The following is a 20,408-nucleotide window of genomic DNA, read 5'->3' on the forward strand; positions in this document are numbered from 1 at the left end:
GAAATCTTCGCTCAAAGACTTCCTCACAGGAGACAAGAACAATGAGTCGAAAGGTGTTTATAGATGATTTATTCTTAAGGTACAGTTTATTCAAAAATAAATTACCAGAGAGATCTTTAAAAGACAGACAGACATCCTCTCCAACCAGCCCGTCACAAAGTATTCACATCACATTTCTATTGACGTCTGTCCTCGTGAGAGGGCCACAACTAGTGTAAACCCCAAAGCAGCAACCTCTCTTTAAAATACCACCAACTGTTTAGCTGAACAAAAAGTAGCCAAAGTCAACTGATTCACTATAAAATGTACACAAAGTTTATTTAAATATTTAATCCAACGTAGATGCCTGATTTGTTGTAATGTGTTAGGAAAGGTCAGTATTAAGAAACTGTACAGTATGAGACGGGCATCTGAGGTGAGAAATCATTTGGATGGAATCAAACTGAAACAATCGAGACGGTAATGAAGTCGTTGGTGAACAAATCATCTCCTGCGACAGAAACCTCTCCAGAGACTTCTGCAGACTGGAGAGGGCAGGAGAAACATTTCTCGTCAGTGTTTGAAATAATGTGAAACATTAAAGTGATAAACACTCCTTTGCTGGGTGATGGACTAGAGGATTGCAATGTTTTTAGGTCTGCTGGCTAATCATACAGCTAGCTTAGCTAGGAAAAAAGGCAGCTAACGAAGAGAAGCAGATCAGCTGCGGGCTGTAGCTACAATCTTTCCTCCCCATGAGGTGTATTCATTTCCTTATCTTACTCACTACAAGAAAGCAAAGAGGTTATTTTCCAAAATGTGAAACTTTCCCTTGAAAGAACTTGAGATTAAAGATTTGTCTTGCTAGCACAGCAACAGCTAGAGGCTACTAAAAAAACCATCTAGTGTCTCTTTAATGAAAGGCAACGAGGAGAGAACTGTCTCAACATGAGAACAAAGAGAGGCCTGGCTCTAAAAGCTCGAAGCTAGCTCGATGCTACAACAGAGTGACTCGATGAAGAGAGCTGTACACCTGCAGGTCGGCTATGAGACGCTTTTTAAAAAGTCTGTTCTACATTAAAAACAAACACCTGATGAGAGGCCCTGGGCTTACTACACAATCGCACAGAGTCAAAGGGTAAGACGATTTCTCAATCAAATGATCTCCTGTGCTTGTAGGAAGGGTTTAACAAACAGACGACAAGTAAACTGAACAAAATAATAAAATGCACATAAGTCAGCTTTTAAATTTGCATTCATTGTGTTCCAGCTGCTCACAGCTGTGTCAGTTTTCCCTGAATTACAGCTTGATCCTGAAGCGATGCTGCAAACAGGTCAACATGTCTACAATACGCACCACAACACAACACGTGTCTACAGCATGGCACACTGGAGGAGATGACAGTCTTCTACATCCTGTTTTGGCTTCTCTAAACGGTCCTCTCCTGAAAATGCTGTTTCTGCTCAGAGGCACTGGGGGGCGATGAAGAGCAACACGGGCAGCAAGTCTATTACAGCAAATGAAGAAGGTGCAGCGATGTGGGAGGAAAAAGCTTTGGTGTTGATGTAGTTCCACAGTTGAAGGACCGGACAGATTGAACATGTGGGCAGGAGACTGATGAACACAACGAGGGAGAAGCATGCACGAGGAGGAGCATCATTGAGTCTTTAACTTGGCGTGCTGCGAGCCCTGTTCCGTCAAGCTTGCTTTGATGGAGTTAATCACCGTCTGTCTGACGTTGTCTTCCATATAATTTTCACTTAATGGTTTCAAAACCTGCAAAAGAGGAAGGAGAATAATTAAGTTTGTGTGAGAGTAAGTCCAGTCTAAGCAGCCCAAGATGTTCTATAAAAAGGGACAAAGAAACGTAAAGAAAACAGGTTAAGGGAGGAAAATATAAAAGATAAATTAAAGAACAAAAAGTGTGTGCAGTCTTAAACATGCCAACCACAGAAACTCATTTTAAACTTCTCAAATATTAAGAGCTACAGCTGAAAAAAGGAAAAAACAAATGATGTGCCACCAAAGATATTTAGAAACCGTTTGAGCGGGCATCGAGTCCTCGGAATCCTGAGATGAGTCGGGCCTGTCGGTGTGCAGATACATTCAAAGGGAGCAGATGAAGTAAGAGAATCAAGCACCATTGGATTAAAAAAAATCTAAATGATGAAAATAGAAAGCTAACTGCAAGAGTTCTTATACAAGAGAGAAGGTTGCCAGTGGTCCAGCGGCAGCTAGTTACTCCTCTTGTAGTTGTTATTGTTGTTGTTGAGCGGAGTCAGAGCTCTGAGGCTGTGCGTCGCTCCTGATGGGAGTGAAGGGAACAGCGAGACGGGCCAAGCCAGGCGCATCCTGACTGGTTCCAAAAGTTGTGAAAACACCTGAGAGGACAGTGAGGGACAGAGGGGTTCAACAAAAAACAAACCAGGAGGAAGAAAAGTGATCAAGAAGTTTGGGGAGAAGATAAAGTAAAACAAAAAAAAAGAAAAGAAAAAAGAAAAGGAAGAGGTGAAATTCTGAGTTATACTTTTTTGATCAGACAATTTCAAACAACACAGAAGAAGAAGAAGATGGGGTGATGGGAATGAACAAAGTAAAAGATGAAATGAGGCAGGATGTCGAGAACAGCAGACGACACCTCTCACCTCTCTGATCGTCTTCTGCGGAGCACGAGGAAGGAAGGAGGAAGAGAGACGACAGCAGAGGAGGGAGGGGGAAAGTCAGAGGAGACACGAAGGTTGTGTTCGCGGTAAAAACAGACATTTAAGAAACATAAACACTCGATTTTCATTTGTTCTCCCGAGTTCAGCCTGCAGGTCAAAAACAGATGGTGGAATGAAACTGGAGGGGTGACGACAGAGTGAGCACATTTTACTGTGAAGGAAGCTGGAGGTGAGACCGAGTTTCTGCTAGAGGTTTTTTAGATTGGAGGATGTGAACGTAAACAGGACATTTAAAAGTCGTTAAAAGAATATCGTAACACTGAAAATAAAAAGGCAACAAGGCACCTCATGGAAATATTCAACTTTGAGTCAAATAAACAGCAGATGGAACACACCATTTTTATATCGCCTTGTCCCTGGAGAGGAAAAAAAAAAAGTAACTCTCTAAAAACTACATTTAAACTTTAAACACCTGACTTAGAGAAAACAGATCCCTGGTTCTTATGAAATGGAACCTATAATATAAATCTAATAACTTCTTCCACAGATTCACCTTGACAAACAAACACTTTCAGTACCCACCTGTTCCCAGAGTGTTTCAGCCACCTGGTCTATCATTGTTCCCACCTCCCGAAACTCTCCAGTGTATTTGACGTACGCCCAGGCGCAGAGAGCCAGCAGAGCCACGCCCAGCACCAGGTTAGCCAGCGACGCAAAGGTGCTCAGACCGATGAAGCCCGTCACGCCGGACACAACGTAGGTGACAAACATGACTGCGAAGAGCGTGGCGGGCGTGCGCGCTGTGTAGAAGATGTTCTTGCCGTCGTTTTGTTTGGAGAAGTGGACGTAGGATTCGTCCAGCTCTGCCTCCAGCTGGGTCTGGTAACGCTGGCAGTATTCCTCTCCGCCCATTTTCTTAACCGAGCGGAAGAAACGCACCGAGTGCTCGCGAAACTCGCCGTGGCAGCGCTCCAGGTCAGTTGGGGCGATGTATGGCTTATCTCCACCACAGATCTGAAAGACAGAGACACTTCAGTGGAAGAAACAAAGGACGTAACACTTGACTACAGAATCCTCTCGGTCATCATTTAGAGAATTTTAGCTTATTATATTATTGTTTATTCGCGACTTATTACATTTTCCAAGTCTAACTCAGCCTCGTGTCTGATGAGGAAAATCAACAAATAAATATAGAAGTGGAAGATTTCACAGTGGTCATCCAACAGTGTTTCCTGTTTTTGCTCCAGTTTTTTGTGATAACTGTAAAATTAAAGTAAATAAACAGATCATTCAAAGCATGTTGTTACCTGCTCCATGCTCTTGCTGTACTTTTCTTTGGCTCCCGCCACAGCAGTCAGATTGTTGGCTTCTGCTGTCGCCTGACAACCAGATGAACAGGATAAGATTCAGGATAGCTTTATGGCCGCAGACAACAGAATCAAACCTTTGAGATGGGGAATAAAATATCTAAATAATAATTCGGAGACAGAAACGTACCTGCAGCATGGACTTCGGGTGAGGCAGTTCCTCCCCTTGGTAGATCTTTATGTACGACTGCGGGAAGATCAGACATCAACATGATCACATGGATGTTTCTATCGATGAGCTTTTAAATCCTCAAGCTTTTGATTTGTGTTCTACATTAGCAGACATATCTCGGGTTAATTTGATGATTCTTGTTGAACCTGTGACTTATCAGTGTGAAAACAACTATGGTAGACTGTAATGGAATCCTTCAGAACCTTGAAGTACTCCAGCAGATCTCTGCAGGTCACTTTGTTTCCTCCAATCTTCTTCTCCTCCAGTCGCTCTGGAGCCAGCAGGAGAGGCACCAGCTTGGCCAGATACTTTTTAAAATCCCCATCGATATCTGAAACACACAAACGCGCACTTCTATCGTCCTCTGAAGCATGACTGAATTGACGTCAAGTTTAAGGAGGCTACCACTGTTCATCGTTTGAAATATACAGATTCTAACTTTGTTTTAACCTTTCAGCCTGCCGTCAAAGTAGGGGTTGGTGGCCACCTTGAGGCCTGGGTGTGGCAGCAGGAAGCAGCCGATGTTGGAGAAGCAGGAGTTGATGTGCTGCCTAACATTCTGCAGCTCCTCGTGTTGACTCTGTTTTACCTGTTTCACAGAGAAAGGGTTTGCTTTTATTCTCTTTGAAGTAAATATACTCACTCATAAACAGATGTTGGCATTTTGTGTCTGCGCTTTCACAAAGCAATACAAGTGAGATAGCTTCTGCAAAAATAACTCAAAAAAAAAAAAAAAAAAAAAAATTCTCACCTGCAAACGTTTCTCCAGGAAGTTCTTTCCTCCTTCCAGTCCGTAGTCGTGTTCGTAAGCATAACTCCAGTCCCTAATCAGGAACATCAAGGACTAAAACGCAACACAATTAACAGACAGAATTAGACACTTCATATCAGATTTTGGGAGGAAACATCAGAACTTCATGAATAATGGTTATGTCGCTAAAAATTGATCACCTCTGTTTTTATTTATTGTCCATATATTGTTTGTTTCTATTTAAAATGACTGAAACGAATTAAACGGGTGTAAAGGAGAGGAATGAGTCCATCAAAACAAAAACGTACATGCTAACTGTTGAGCACTGTCATTCTTGCACTAATTCATTGTAAACATTCTGTTACTGAAACAACGCATTTGTGCTAATCAGACAGCTGCAGGAATTTTTCTGCAATTACAATTAGGTACCAAATATTGGGTGTAATTCTATGTTACCATCATTTTAGTTTGAATAGATGCTTGTAATTTTAATTTTACTATCACGACAACTGTATTACCCAGGATAAATTATTTTCTTCTAAACTCACGGTAAACTTGTCAGAGGTTTGGATGGGTCTGTGTGTAAAAGAGTAGTGAACTTTTTTTTTTTTTAATTTATCCCAAAACAGCTTCATTTGCATCCAAGCAATCAGAAATATCCTGCACCTGGAAAGGTTTATGTCGGATCTCTTCCATCGCCAGCCGGCCATATTCAGTGAAGAGCTGCATAATATGAGAGAAAAATAGAAAGGAATGATCAGAATGCCAAAGTTCCTGAGACAGATTACGGTGCTGTGAGGAGAAGAAAGGACACCAACCTGCAGGTGCTGCAAGTCGTCCTCCTGTATGTTCTGAGAGAGGTTGTACACCTGAAAAAAGACAAAGAAAATAAACAACATTAGGTCTGAATGTTGATGTTTTTAGAAAAAAAGCAAGAGCTGATTTTCCACCTGTAAGTCTCACCTGCACGGAGCTCGTCATTGTGCTGAGGGCGAACACTGTAGCGCTGTCTTTAATGGTGGACTGGCTGTCAAAAGCCCCCTGAGTGTCGACCAGGAGCACAGCGACCTGAAGAGATCAAACACATGCAGCTTTATGCAGCCAATTGGGTTCAATGTGTTTCCACTGCTTTCTATGCTGATCATTCTTTACCTTGCTGCCATCAGGTTTGTCAACCACAAAGACTTCGCTCCACATCTGAATTCCTGTGGTCTCCCTCTCACAGCCTCCTCTCCAGGTGAAGCCTGTCAGGGGCTCGTCATCACCTCCTATCCACGAGTCACTCTGTAAGGGGGGGTTAATGAAGATGTCAGAGCTGAGAGAGTCTCTTGAGTTGATCGTTTGGTTTCAAATATTAAAGATTGTTGTTTATAAAAATGAAGTAAAACTATTTCAAGAGTGTTCCTAATCCTGTTTATATCAGAACGGCTCTGACTCTAAGACTTGGTATGAACCCTGATTGTATAATTTAAATCCTGAAATGGAGACTAATAAGAAATTTGATCCGATTTTGTATTGAATAAAATGTGGCACTATCAGGCCACATTTTGACAAGCCTTATATAACCATCCTGACATCTATCAGTGCAAGGCTGACTGAGAAAGTCTGCTATCAGGGAGGCTCACTAGACTTCGGGCAAAGTCTCTTCTCTCCTGTTTGCTGACCTGTAGTGTTATTCTACTGCAGGTAACTTTACTGAACAAAACCATCATCATCGAGTGGTTTGATTTTATTTACCGAGTATACTGTACACACAAACAGTTGTGAGCCATCCGACTAAGCAACCACTGAGGCAGCGAGAAACAAAAAGGTAATCCAGGAAGTGCATTTCATCCAATGACCACTTGAGTCTCTCACACAATCTCCTTATAATGCGACCTTTGTATCAAAATGTCACATCAAAAATAATCACACTGGGTACAAGAAACTGTTTTGGCCTTCAGGGTGAAGGGACGCATTAGAGGCAGGCTATTTTGAATCACAGGGGAGTTCTTCCATCGCTGCAACACGCGACAGAATGGAACGCTCGGCCCTGGTGAGTTGATGTCTTTTGGAGAATGATGTACAAACAACACGGCAGGTTCATTGGGAAGACGGTAAAAGAAGCCTGTGCTCCAGTATTTTTATTAAAACACTATTATGTCCACTCGGGATAGGTCATGAGTGTTTACATTTTAAAAATGTAAATTTTTCCTTTTTTTTTTTTTACCAGCGACTGTTTATAATGAGGTACTAACAGAGCTGCAGCTGAACGCTAACCACCATGAAATAACAAATGAAGAAGAAAGTTCGTACAAGTTCCAGATGCTTATAAACCAGCTGTGACGCTGAGAGATTGGTAACTGGTGAAAAAAATGAAGAGACTTCTGCCGCTGTCAAAGAGTTCTGTGTGCGACTGAGCTGTAATACGGTCCAGTGAAGTCCTGCCAGAAAAAACTTCCCTTCCATAAATCTTCAGCAACTATTTCATTTGAAAGGGAGGCAGCCAGCATAATCATCAAACAATTCCAAGTGATAATTGAATAGTTTCCCTGCTCTCCATCCATTATCTACACGGCTCGTTTATGGCCCATGAATTGGGCAGAGAGCAGATTTCTCCGGACGACGCGGATTGAATGAAATGCAGCTCCAACAGAGAAGTGCTGCTGCAGCACAAGACCTCCGTTTGAGACTCAAACCTCAGCACTGTATACATCCCACTGCCTCATAGCAAAGATGATCTGATCTTACTCTTGGTCTGCAGATCTTTATAACCCCCCCCCCCCCCCCCTCCCACCCCCCCAATCACAAAACCTTTGCTCTGATTTCCCTCAGGTTAAAGTAAGAGCCACATTGTGACCTTGCTTGTTCTTTAGTAAAACCACTGACCACAAATAGGAAATGCACAAACAGGCTTCACAAGCAAATACCTGATTTGCAAGGGAAAGAGTGCATAACACGGATTACTGTGCACTCCAACATCAAATCTGAACTGAGCCTGACCCTGGAACAGAACAGATGCTGCTCAATAACAGAGAAAGCTCGTCTGTTTGCACCTGAAGAATCCCATCCTGAACAAACTGCATCAGTGTGAATACAAGAATGTGCAGATAGGGTCAGACCTGCATGAATGCCCATGTTCATGCAGTCACCAGCCGTGAGACAGGGTCACAACATTCCTCTGTTTATCCGTATGTGTGCATGTGTGTGTGTGTGTGTGTGTTTGTGTGTGTGTGTAAGGTGATCTTGGCTGCTTCTGTGTCCAGCTGCTTTCAGAAGGTCTGAAGGACGAGTTCAGATTCTCTCGTCAGAGTAAGTCACACAGCTGCTGGGAAAAGACACTCAGTAATGTGTGTGTGTGTGTGTGTGTGTGTGGGTGTGTGTGTGTGTGTGTGTGTCACTACTTTTTCAGGATTTATTAAAAAGGTGCGTGAAGCTACAGAGGAAATCGTGAGTATACGACTGGAATCGCTGAAACCCAGACTTCTGAACTAAACTGTTTTCAGACCGGTTAAGCCGCGCTGTCACCTCGAACTCATCGCTGTGATCTCAGTATGAGGCTGAACAGGAAGCACTGGTGTTTGCTGCGCGTTCAGGCACACATGCCTGTACTGGTTGTGACGCCAACTGCTGAACTATGAAGCCCTCCCGCTTCTACGATCTGTTCCTGAACATTGCCCAACATTCACAGAGACATAAGATAAGCAGTTAAATGTTAACTCAGCACAAACACACGCTCATCGAAAGGACTGTCTTAATAAAGCACAGTGACACTGAACTTATCTCACATGTTCCTCAGTCATCATCCTCAGTATTGAATTATAATAAACAATGTTAATGGTGGATTTACACAACAGAAAACTAATTAGGTTTTGAGGATTTGTGTGATTTTATCCCTAATTTTGAAAGGCTTGATAATCATTCAGCACTGAATGATTGAATGATGATGAATTCAGCACTTTTCTTTTTGATAAATCTTATAGTTAGGGCTGGCTTAGCTCATAGTTATGCTGCTATAGGCCTAGACTACCGGGGGAACTGGCACCAGGATCTCTTATCTCTCTTTCCCTCTTTCTCTCCCAGCTTTCTTATCTTATAGTAATAAGATATGTCTATAGTGACAAGCAGTAGCTTGTCACTATCTTTATATTCTAACCTCTCCTTTTGAGCTCTCTTAGGTTCCTTGAGCTCTCTTAGGTTCCTTGGGACTGTTGGCGAGGATGGCCTGCCCAAACACCCCCCCAACCTATCCCATCCTATTCTTCTTTCTGCATCTTGTCCCATCTCCCCCATCCCATTTTCAAGCCCAGCACAGTTTAGCAGATGGCTGTTCCGTCATGAGCCCGGGTCTGCTGAAGATTTCTGCCTGTTAAAAGGAAGTTTTTTCTTGCCACGCTATGACGGATTAAGCTGGGCTCTTGTAATATAGCCATCAGTAAGGTCCTTTACCTGCTTTTGTAAACATAACAATGAGCATGGTCTTGTTACCTGCTCTTTTGTTAATGTTAACAGACAAACAGTAAGGTCCTTTACCTGCTTTTGTAAAGTGTCTTGAGATAACGCCTGTTATGAATTGACGCTATATAAATAAAGATTGATTGATTAAAGATTGATTGAATAGGACAAACTTGATATTTTTGATATTGATCATTTCTCTTACCTGCGAGTGCATGTAGCGCAGCATGAAGTCCAGCAGGAAGGACTTGCCCTTGCGGAAAGCCCCGGCCACGGACACGACAACCACGTTCAGGTCCTTCACGTGATCCTGCAGCAGGATCTTCTCCAACGCTGCGACGTCGAGCTCAAAGCTGTGATCGTCCTCATTGGCCAGGACAATCTGGATCGGTCTGTCCTTTTCTTCTTCAACACAAGCCTGAAACGTGAAGACACGGACGCCTTATTACAAGCCTGAGCGTCAGGACGATGTTAGCCTCATATAAAGCAAAGAGACATGAAGGTCCTTTTCTCTTTAGCACCTCCGCAGTACGGAGCCGTAGTACTTCAACTATCAAATATCTTAAGTGCTTACACAGAGTTCCTTCAGCAGTCCTCGATGCTCTACAGTCTAAATACGACTTGTCTGCATCCTGTCTTCAACGTTCATGTGATCAATACTGACTTCATTCTGAACCTTTTTGAAGCATCTTCTTCCATGCCGCAAGCTGTAAACAAGTCCTACCATACATACTCACACCACACATCTTACCTTAATGAGACTTCCTTTTGATATTCTTCTTTTGTCGTCTCTCTTTTTTAGCCGTGCGCACTTTAAGCTGGAGCCGATCATTCTGATGTACAATTTGTGTAATGACAATAAAAGGCACTCGATTCTCGATTCAAGTCTTGGGTAATTGAATAACTGAATTTTGTCTTTCACTACTGTGAACGTAAAAGGAAGAGACGGCAGCATTGTTTGTAGCAGCTTGTAAACAACGTTCAAACTGGAGCGCCCGCTCAGTGTTTACCTTTACTGCTCCCATCTACAAACACACCGCGAGCTAGCGCACACTCGCACAAGCCAAACACACAGGATTCATGCTTGTTTTGGAACAAGTTCTTTAAGGTGGTTAATCATGAATAAATTAAACCACAAGTCTGTTTCAGGCCTTATAGCAGTAATCTATTGTTGATGTGTTTTCTTCTTAGAAATATATACAGAATGAACTAAAAGACATTTTCAAACCTATGACCAAAAACTTCATATTGTACGACACATGCTTGTGAATAGACATGAAGACGGCAAATCTTTACCTCTTCTTCTTCCTGAATCTCCTCCTCATGTGAGGGAGTCAAGCGGGCGTTTTTGCTCTCCATCCCCCCACGCACTTTTCCCCCCACGTCTGCAGGCCGAGCTGAATTCTTGTTGCGAGAGATGGGGACATCTTCCACACCGCTAAAGCCTGTAGAGTAGGAAGAGGGAGAAAAATGAAATGACACAGGTTGGCTGACATCCATGTCCATGTTAGTGGAAGACAAAAGTGGTAAAGGGAGAAGGAGGTGATATATATGGAGGAAGAGCTGGGAAGTATTGAGACAAGACACCCACTGTTTGAAGGAGTAGTTTTCATGGTCATCCACTTTCTGCTTGAGAGGAGGTGGACGATTGTTTGGAAAGGTTCAATAAAAGTGAAAGGCCAAATATGTGGTTAAGTAGCAGAGGAGAATCTCTCCAGCAGCCTGCGCTGGATGAAAAACTATGATCCACTCTGGTCCACACATTTAGGTCAAGCTCCAAAATAGCCATGTGCAGAAATCACAAGGGGACAAAGCACAGCAGAAAAGAACTTTGGAGGACAAAGATTTCACATATTTCTTCTCTCTTTGACATTTCTGTGGAAGTCTGCTTTCAAACTTAAGCACATGTTTCATGTTAAGTTGCAGGATTCCTGTCTTCATGCCACCGAGTCACAACTGCAGTAAAAACAATGTGCTGAACCCACAGAATGTTTTTTTTTTTTATTATTATTATTTACAGGCTGCAAACATCACTGAATTTCCCTCTACACTGCAGATTTGTTTTATTCCTTATTTTAAAATGTCGGGAACTTCTAATCCTCAGATTGAGTTCAAGTTTTTTTTTTTTTCCATCTTAAATAACTGTTACGTTTGTTTTTGAGACTATATAATCAGGGTCACCATGCGATTCCCAGCCCTCCTCTCAAAAGCACCAGTAAAGACTGAATTCTCTCCTCCACTTTCCGACTGCATTTCAAATGTTAACAAAGTAAAGATTATTTCATATATTGATTAATCACTTTATGTGCTGTTAGCCTTTTTTTTCTTTTTTTTCAAACCGAGTTCTTTTCAAACCCCTGTTACACTTGTTACACAGTTTCTGCTTCTCTTGCCACTACAAACTGAAAGTGGCAGATATCTGCTGGACAAGTCTGACAACAGGTATCAAGCATTAGTCATTCAAATGATCCATTTAATCAAAACTCAAGTCATGACATCATAAGTGTCTCTACCACAAGCAAATCAGGTTTGTGGAAAACAATAGGACCAAGCCTTTAAAAAAAACAACGACTGCATGAATGTCTGCAGATTTTTTAGTGACATTAGAAAAAAGGTTTGGAGAGTATGAGCGACAGTGAGGTCATGAAAAAAACATTTTGAAAACAAAATATGCACTGCGACAAGTCGAAAGACAAACTTAAGAGGGCAAACATCAAACATCACCTGTCAGATCACTTCTGCACCAAAGCTGTAAAGAAGCCCAGCCGTCATGACACCTTAAATCATAGTGATTCTGCTACAGCGTAATATTGCTCTCCCAGTCTGTCAGTTCTCATTGTGTGACAGTTTGGGCAGATGGCTGTTCATCATGAGCCCATCATTTCTGACCACTGTGACTTGCACACTGTGAATGTTGCTTGGTGCTGTGCTGCTCGTGATAGGGCGAGGTATTTCACACGATACAATCGGCGTCACGATACAGAGGCCACGATGTGAGACATATTTATACTTTGTCTTGATAATGACCATGTCCTACACAGAAATCAATACAGCAGCTGTTCTATTGTTGAGAGTACCTGCAGAGGCAGGCAGGCATATATATATATATATATATATATAAATATCTTAAGGATATTAAGGATCCTACAACGACAAACACTTTGATTCAGGTCAAACTCAAAATATGAATACATTGATCCCGGAGCTACGGCTAAAGAGTTATTGTGAACTGCATCATACTGTAGGTCCTTTCAAAACCGTTATCACAGCTTGGCAGAAATATTGATTCTGTAATCTTTATCTTGTTTTAGCAAGAAGTCCGTTAGGATCTACCGTATCAAGTTTCTGAGCCCGAGCTCATGATGGATTAATGTTGCGTCTTTGAACCAATAAGTAAGGTCTTTTACCTGCTCTTTAATGAGATTAAATATCATAGAGTAAGGTCTGTTACCTGCTTTTTTGTCAAGTGTTTCGACATCACATTTGTTATGAATTGGAGCAATGCAAATAAAGATTGATTGATTGACAAGGAGCTGTTCTTCCCTGCTGGCTCCACACATCCTGCCTTGCTCCTATTAACTATCTCATCCAGGCAGCACGGGAGTGGGTCGACTTCGTTCCCCATTACACCTCCTGCAACATTCATACCAAAGGCGAAACGTCATAAGGGCGTAAATGCTGCACCTCAAAATGGCAGTCTGAAAGAAGGCCACATTTGTGAGTGCACGACAAAGATTTACTTTCCTCCGCCTCCTTCAATATAGGATATGATAGTCCAAAGAAACATAATAAAAATCCAAAGATCAATCACCAACATCATTTAAAACTTACTATTATCAATGGCTGCGACTATAAAACTAACGTTCTCATTTTGGCCATGACTCTGTTTTGTAAGTGTGAGTTTCATTTGTAGGGTCATTTCAGACTCTGGCTATAGTCACATGGACTATAGTGCTTGGAACCTATCAAAGCCCTTCATCATGTCAAGGTGGTTGGAGAGTATTTCTGAAAATGGGACATTTAAAGATAGACCTGCAAAGTCTTTAACTATGGCAGCAGTTCTTGTATTAAAGGGAGGCGGTGCTCTGAACAACACAGGTACAGCTACAGTAATCTTCTCATAAATCAGCCCTTTCACATTCGAAGCCTGTGGAGGTGCAGGGTCCCCCTCAAGTCCGGAGTGGCACTCAGCAGGATGAGGTGGCAACTGCACTGCAGCCATAGAGGGGACCCACACAAAGACACTATTCTGCTGGGACTGCAGGACTCAGTACTGCAGCAGAATGTGTGCGAGACAAACGCATAAAACAAGCAGAGGAAAAGGCTGGAATGTGCGCTCACCGTTACAGTAACACTTACACTGATGCACTGGCTAATGGCCTGTCCTTCTCCTCGGCTTGCAGAAATGAGGGCAGAACTAAAATTAGCTGCATTAGTTCTTATCGCACATTAACTCTGAGCAGATACACAGGCCTAAATGATTTCCTTTCACATGCACGTGTGAGGGAGGGGATGAGTTTGGACAACACAAACAAAAGTAAACCAATTATATTCAGTTTTGTGTCCCTTCAGTCCTCAACCGAGAGGACCGGGGGTCTTTGTCTTTAACTATGCAGAGCAAGAGTAGAGTGCGTCTACCCTACATCTCAGCACTGTGTCCCAAATCAGCTCTCCCCTCCCTGGACTCCTGCGCTATATCTGAGGCAGCCTTTGATAAGGCCATGGTCCACTTAACTCCACCAGCTGTCTAAATAAGGGTCCTTTCATATTTCAAAAAAATGTTCTGTGGAAATAAAGGCTTTAACAAATCTCCGGGAGTGGAATTGGGTCACACAAGTTCGTCAGTGACGTGGATTGTGCAAGCAAGTTTATGAATATGTGCTGGTGTCTTTTTGGTTACAACATCTCAGATTTCTATTGAACGAGAGAAAACTGGCGTTATTTTGAAAGCAGGTTTAAATAGCAAAAATCTCATTTTTACTGTTGCAGCACAACTTTTGAATCATTTGTAGGGAGTAAGTGTGTGTGTAAAAAGAGTCAGTGTAACCTATTAAGATGCAGCTTCACTGACATCCCACCAGAAAACAACCTGACACGGCCTCCCTGGACAAGAGTCAATGAGGGCAAATGTTCAGCTGCAACTAGAGGACCAATGGGGGAGTCTGTGAGGACAAAGTGCAGATTAAGAGCAGCCGGTGTCAGTGAACAGAGCTGCCAGAGTCCGCTGATGTGTATGGAAGTAGACGTAAGGGTTATCATGATAAGGGACTCTTGATAATATCTCAGAGATGAGACCTGCAGGCTCCCTAATAACTATTAGAGAAATATAAAACAACAAACTAGAAGGTGTGCTGGAAACTGTAATGGTTTGACCATCGACAGTGGCACTCCAGATTATTAATCTCATTTAAATGCTTTAAAACTATGTCAGATTAGTGTTGTCATAGTTGAGAAATTGTTCACCCATACAGATAAATATAGTTTTTAGTATTTTTCCCTGAGTCATAACCTGCATCAGAAGTCAGACAGCATACTGAACAATGTTTTTTTTTTTATTATCAGTTTTGCAGTCAAGTGTACTTATCATGTTTATATAAACTGCAATTAGGTGAACACCTTCCTTGATCAGCTTACTTGTAATGTAGGTGATGGGTTAAGAGTCCTGAACAAAGGGACCAAATCAGATTGATGCCACTATAATGCAGGCTACTAAATCCTTATATTAGCTTCAGATACATTTGACAGACAACTTTTAATATCCCCACATTATACAAGTAAATATCAAGAAACCATATTTTAATATGGACACCAGTCTGTTGTTATAAAACCATGTTTGACAAACCTTGGGCGTTAAATGCACAAACAACCATGTTACAGCAAGGATAAGTCTGCTTTCAGACTGAACAGACTAATAATAGAGTATTTAAATATATCCAAGTCATTAGCAGGATAGGGAGATTAACGCGTGTGAAGAGGGGCTGAAAGAGGCCGTCACAGGAAACTGCTGTACAGTTTCAAAGTTTAGAAAGCGTGCATCCAAAGACAATAGACGGTGACGATGCAAATACAGGCAGGTCTGGAGATGAGACGACCCTGGAGAGCTGTTGGTTCTCTGCCGGCCGGGTGAAAGTGACGGCCGGGACAAACGAGACGACAGGTGTTGCATTGAGTTTTGTATCCGGGTCAGAATCACTTTCAAAACAGCAGCTTTACAAGAAGTTAAAAAAACGTAACAAAAACAGACTTCGACCAAGAAAGAAATGATATAATAAAAGAGATAATTCACTTTCAGTAATTTTAAAAATACTCTGAATTGTTTCTGACACAGTATTAAAGTCGAAGTAGAGGGGACATATTCTGGCTGGGTCGCCACATTTTTCAGTACACCGCGGGTCTCCCAACTGACAACACAAGCGTCTGGAAGCTTAACAAGACAAAGACGACAGAGGCGAAACACACTTCACATTTCTTTACCAGCTTCATCCTCCCTATCGCCTCACTGCCACACACATACCAGCCACACATAAACGCGGTGTACCTTCGTCGTTGATTCGGCTTTTGCAGTTGTGCTCGGTGTGATTTCTGCTCCTCAATCCGCTCACCTCCGCCATCTTGGACTAGTGAAATCAAACGTGTCTGACGTCAGAGGATCTTCTTTCTTCTCACGCTGTCTGCTGAAGTTGAGGACGCGCATAGGATGTACTGTATGACGAATATTTAAAAAAAAATGACGAGAATGTCCTTAAAGCACATATTGTTTTCAGTCTAATACAGTATGTCAGAGAACATTTTCTTTGACAGAAATCTGAAGCACGAATAGTAACTTTTTACAGTCGATGATAAACGTCATTAAAGTCTGTTTGCATTAGCATTATCTGTTCAAAAAAGTGTAATGTTTGCACAGTCTGCAACGGTATGGACTGAATAGACAAACAAAGCAACACATTAATAATAAAACAAAGGTTAAGCATTGTCCTTGACAGTGTGAGAAGGTCTTGAAACAGACCACCACGAAGAGGGTGAAATTAGACTGTATTCTCTGTATTGTTTGCATGCAAATCAAGCAAACTATTATTTTGATTAATCTAAGGGTGTATTAGATAAAAAAAGAATCAATTAAACGTCTCAATCTTAAGAAAATAAAGGCTAATATACAGTATATATATATTAGCGCATTGAAACAATGAAAAATTATTTTTGAAAATGTGTTATCATTTATTGTTTATCATTTTTCATTAAAGCGAAATGAAGAACAAAGAAGAATTAATATATTATCAATTTAAAAACTCAAACAAAGGAAAATGGAAAACGTTTGTTAGATAATTCATAGTATGAATGTTTGTTTGTTTAACAGTTTTTTTTTTGTCTGAAGGGCCCGAACAACATTATATGAAACATGAAATTGGACTCAATAATTATTACATTTTAAATTGTGATTGGTGTGAGGAAGAAACTACAATGGCTTTATTTAGACAGAGTCCCATACACATCAGGCAGGAGATTAAAGAGGAACAATCTCATTATTATAACATTAAGCTAATGCAGAGAATGGGTTTTACAGGCATTTAACAGGACTTAAGGTGTATTCAATAGATTAGTATAAATAGTTTAATGCAAACATCAAACAAAGACAGGCGTCTGGCATGACGAGCACAATTGTCACCATGCATTGTCTTGATGCTGGTGGTTACGATGAAAAAGTCAGATTTAGTTCTCCTATGGCGAATAAATGATTTATGATAACAAATAAAACAATAGAATTTTCTTTTGGTGAGCTGTATCCACCATCAGCCCTAAATTGATTATTTCCAAAGGAAATCACTGGTTTATTAAAAGATACCTAAAACATCAATTATATCATTATCAGTCACTGTTCCACTGTGGTTATTGCTTATAAGCTAAGGTGTTAGTGTTATAATGTCTATGCATATGATGCTAAAATATCACACTATACCTAAACACCAACATATTAGCTTTTTAGCATATTAGCAGATAACACAGTGTCTAAAAACAGCATCATAGAGCTCCTAGTTTGACTGTCGACTCTGTTTCTTTTGTATGACTAAATTAAAACAACCATTAACTTATTTGCTGACTCACTCATTATGATTTTACAACCTCGTGGGGTAAATAGCATGCTAAATGCCTGTACTAAAGCTAGCTCCCTCCCTGCACACTTTCTGAAGGCAGACTAAAGATAACACCTATATCTCCTGTGTTTATGGAGCTTCTTCTGATGCAGTGGAGATATGTTGTACCTCACTTTTAAACTGTGGAGTTTAAACTGCTCTCAATGACAAGTACTGCTTAACCAAAAGTCATAAAAGCTCTTCAACTTGATAAACTTGTTTTATGTCTTTACACAGTTGTTCACAGGTCGTCGTATTAGTTACATTTTGGAAAGATGACCTTCTGTCAGGGATAGAGCTATAAGTGTGAAGCTTTTCTTTGAGCCTTCTTCTTTCTTTAATATGTAACAAAAGGTTCAACGAGAAGATTTCATAAAACATGGAGCTTGTTCCTCAATTATGTTAAGGGACTGCATTTTCGGGATGATTCATAGTGTGTGTGAGAATTAGCTTTGCCAAGTCTAGGTTGTGTTGGGTTTTAGTTGTCGCCTTTTCTTCGTTTTTGTTGTTGTTGTTTTTTTTGTTTGTTTTACCTAAAACTACTCTTATGTTGTATGTTACTATTAAACCTGTCAATTTATCCTTTGTAACCTTTGTATGTTTCAAAACTCAATTAAAAAAATTGGGGAAAAAACGCTTTTACGTACTTGTTACTGTATGTGCTTTTTTATTACCACAACTTAATTCTAACATCTGCATGCTAACAAGTCTGAAACAAAAATGCATGGAGCCCGTGTAATGTTAGCATGATTAAAATCTTAGGCTGGCATGTTAATAAGCATGCACACATGAAACGGCTTTAAGGATTATTACTTAGCACAACACACTTACTGAGACGGATTTTAATAGGTTGCACTAATGTTTGATTAAATAATACACATTTTGATGCACTTCATTAAAAATAAAAGGAATCACCAATTGGTTTTGAGTTCATCTGAAGGAAAAGTTCTCTGGTTTGCATTGTTAATTCATCCAATAATTTTCGAAGAAATCCTAAATTTAAAACCGCGTATCAATGTAAGTTTAAGAAGTTTTATACTCGGGCACTTGCTTGGTTTAGTTTCTTTGCCGCCCAACCCAACTCCCCAAACCACCCATTTTCTAGAGTTTAAAGGACCAGCAGTAGGGAGATATTTTTTCAAGAAGAAGGCCTACTTTGACAAATGACTTGTCTTTCCAAAGGGAGTTACAGTCAGTACATTTACATAAGCTGCTGGAGTGATAAGTAAACAAAGCTCTAGGTAATCTACCCTTAACCTTTAGCTAACGAAGCCACTGTTAAGAGAAAGTTTGCTGATATGAAATGCACACACACACACACACACACACACACACACACACACACACACACACACACACACACACACACACACACACACAATGTTTACATTCAGCCACAGAGACAAACACAGAGGAGGCTCACCCTAAGTGACCCAGCACACCTGCCAATCATGCAGGGCTATGTTGGCTATCAGTGGTTGGATAACTGACCAGTTCAAGATCAGCAGTCTTTTTTTGACGGGACATCCCTATATAATATGCAGGAGATCCTTCTCCATCCCAGGATTAAATGTGACATTTAGGAGTCATAGTCTTGTCTTTCCTCTGCTGCTAGAAAGTCCGGGTCAAAAATAAAGTCAACAAGATTTACTGAGACTTATAAGAAAGGCAAAACACCCACAGTCATTATACATATATTCAGTTAAACTAAAGAAAAGGTCAAGACAAGTGCAGAGAAGGAGGAAGTTAAAAAAACAAATGTTTTTTTTTATAAAGAGTGAGAGACGGAGAGAGAGAGAGAGAGACAGAGCAGTTGTGTTTATCTGTGTCAGTGCTCTTCTATTCTTAGACAGTCCCCCTGGCCAGCAGAAACATGAGAGACACACGTGATTACGAGCCCCAATAATTTTAGAGAGAGGGTCAGAGAACAGAGACAAAACCCCGGACGGAGACTTTCTTCCAGATGTATATGTGACTGTGTACAGGATGTTGGGACGGTATCGAGGAGATGTATTATAGTGCAATATCTTTTACCTGGGACTGCTCAGTGGGAAATTTGATTTGCTTTTAAAAACTCTTTTACCTTTCATTAACTCCAAGTTAACATATATTTGAATATTACTAGGCATCATAATCAGTTGTAAAGGTCTTTTCAACTACAACACACTTCAGGTCAAGATTGGGTGAAACTCACTAGAGGGCTCCATCTAGTGCCAGCAAAGGGAGTTACAGTTTATGTTCCTGAAAACACAAAGGTGGATTCATGATTCATGATTCTGTCATGCCATGTGGACTCTCTGAGTTATTTTTCTATTACAGTGATGATACTCATTGTGAACAGTAACTTGGGAGTGGTTGAAACCTATTTTGAACATTAATTCTTCTACTTTTATGATTAAATTAAAGAAATGATGAGGAATTCTAAAAGTTATATACCACAACTATTTAGATAATCATTAGAGGCAATTCAGTCAATGATAATACGTTTATGCTAAAATATTTCTTCCAAAACATTAGCTCAAATGTCAAAGGAAATTAACCTGAGACAAAGCCACCAGTAACAATAAAAAACAAAGTTATAAGTCACAATAAAAGCACACATGCACATATCAAACAGAAAGTTTTTAACAAGTTGGAACTATTTCTATCTAATCTGTCAATACAAAACAACAACACACTAATAACAAAGTAAACAAAAAACAAAAACAAAGGAAACAGAAAGGCAAAAATTGTCCCTCAATTTCATAGTTATTTTCTGTCTTGTTTCCTATTCAAACAGGAAAAGTTATTTTAAAATCTCAAATGTGCTCTTAATGTAAATTATTTAAAGTGGAATTTGGTTAGCCATCCAACTCCTTACTGCAGGCTATGAACTAACACATCTCTCCTTGTATTATACTTCATTTGTTGAT

At 40.6% G+C, this 20,408-nt stretch overlaps 1 protein-coding gene across 2 annotated transcripts; it reads right to left on the reverse strand.

Moving 5' to 3' along the window:
• Positions 1-292: 292 nt before the first annotated feature.
• Positions 293-16,045, reverse strand: LOC306836139 (atlastin-2-like). Of its 2 annotated transcripts, none has more exons than XM_079363084.1 (14): positions 15,906-16,044; positions 10,664-10,812; positions 9,573-9,785; positions 6,086-6,217; positions 5,897-6,001; positions 5,752-5,802; positions 5,600-5,656; positions 4,934-5,026; positions 4,633-4,771; positions 4,386-4,513; positions 4,141-4,197; positions 3,951-4,022; positions 3,226-3,657; positions 293-1,756 (listed from the first exon to the last, which is right to left on the reverse strand). In XM_079363084.1, exons 1-14 carry the CDS (start codon positions 15,976-15,978, stop codon positions 1,637-1,639), a joined length of 1,821 nt encoding a protein of 606 aa, XP_079219210.1. In that variant the 5' UTR covers positions 15,979-16,044; the 3' UTR covers positions 293-1,636. The 2 variants fall into 2 exon arrangements, with proteins under 2 accessions (XP_079219210.1, XP_079219211.1); XM_079363085.1 differs by lacking the exon at positions 293-1,756 and adding an exon at positions 1,763-2,361 and having other exon boundaries at positions 15,906-16,045.
• Positions 16,046-20,408: the final 4,363 nt, after the last annotated feature.

Source organism: Symphodus melops (assembly GCF_947650265.1).
Source record: "Symphodus melops genome assembly, chromosome: 15".
NCBI classification, from domain to species: domain Eukaryota; kingdom Metazoa; phylum Chordata; class Actinopteri; order Labriformes; family Labridae; genus Symphodus; species Symphodus melops.

Coding starts and splice junctions, on each gene's coding strand:
- LOC306836139 (XM_079363085.1), bottom strand. CDS start 15,978: ATGGCGGAGGTGAGCGGATTGAGGAGCAGAAATCACACCGAGCACAAC. Junction 3,658..3,950: donor ACAGCAAGAGCATGGAGCAG/GTAACAACATGC, acceptor TCTGTCTTTCAG/ATCTGTGGTGGAGATAAGCC. Junction 2,362..3,225: donor CTGAAACACTCTGGGAACAG/GTGGGTACTGAA, acceptor CTGTCCTCTCAG/GTGTTTTCACAACTTTTGGA.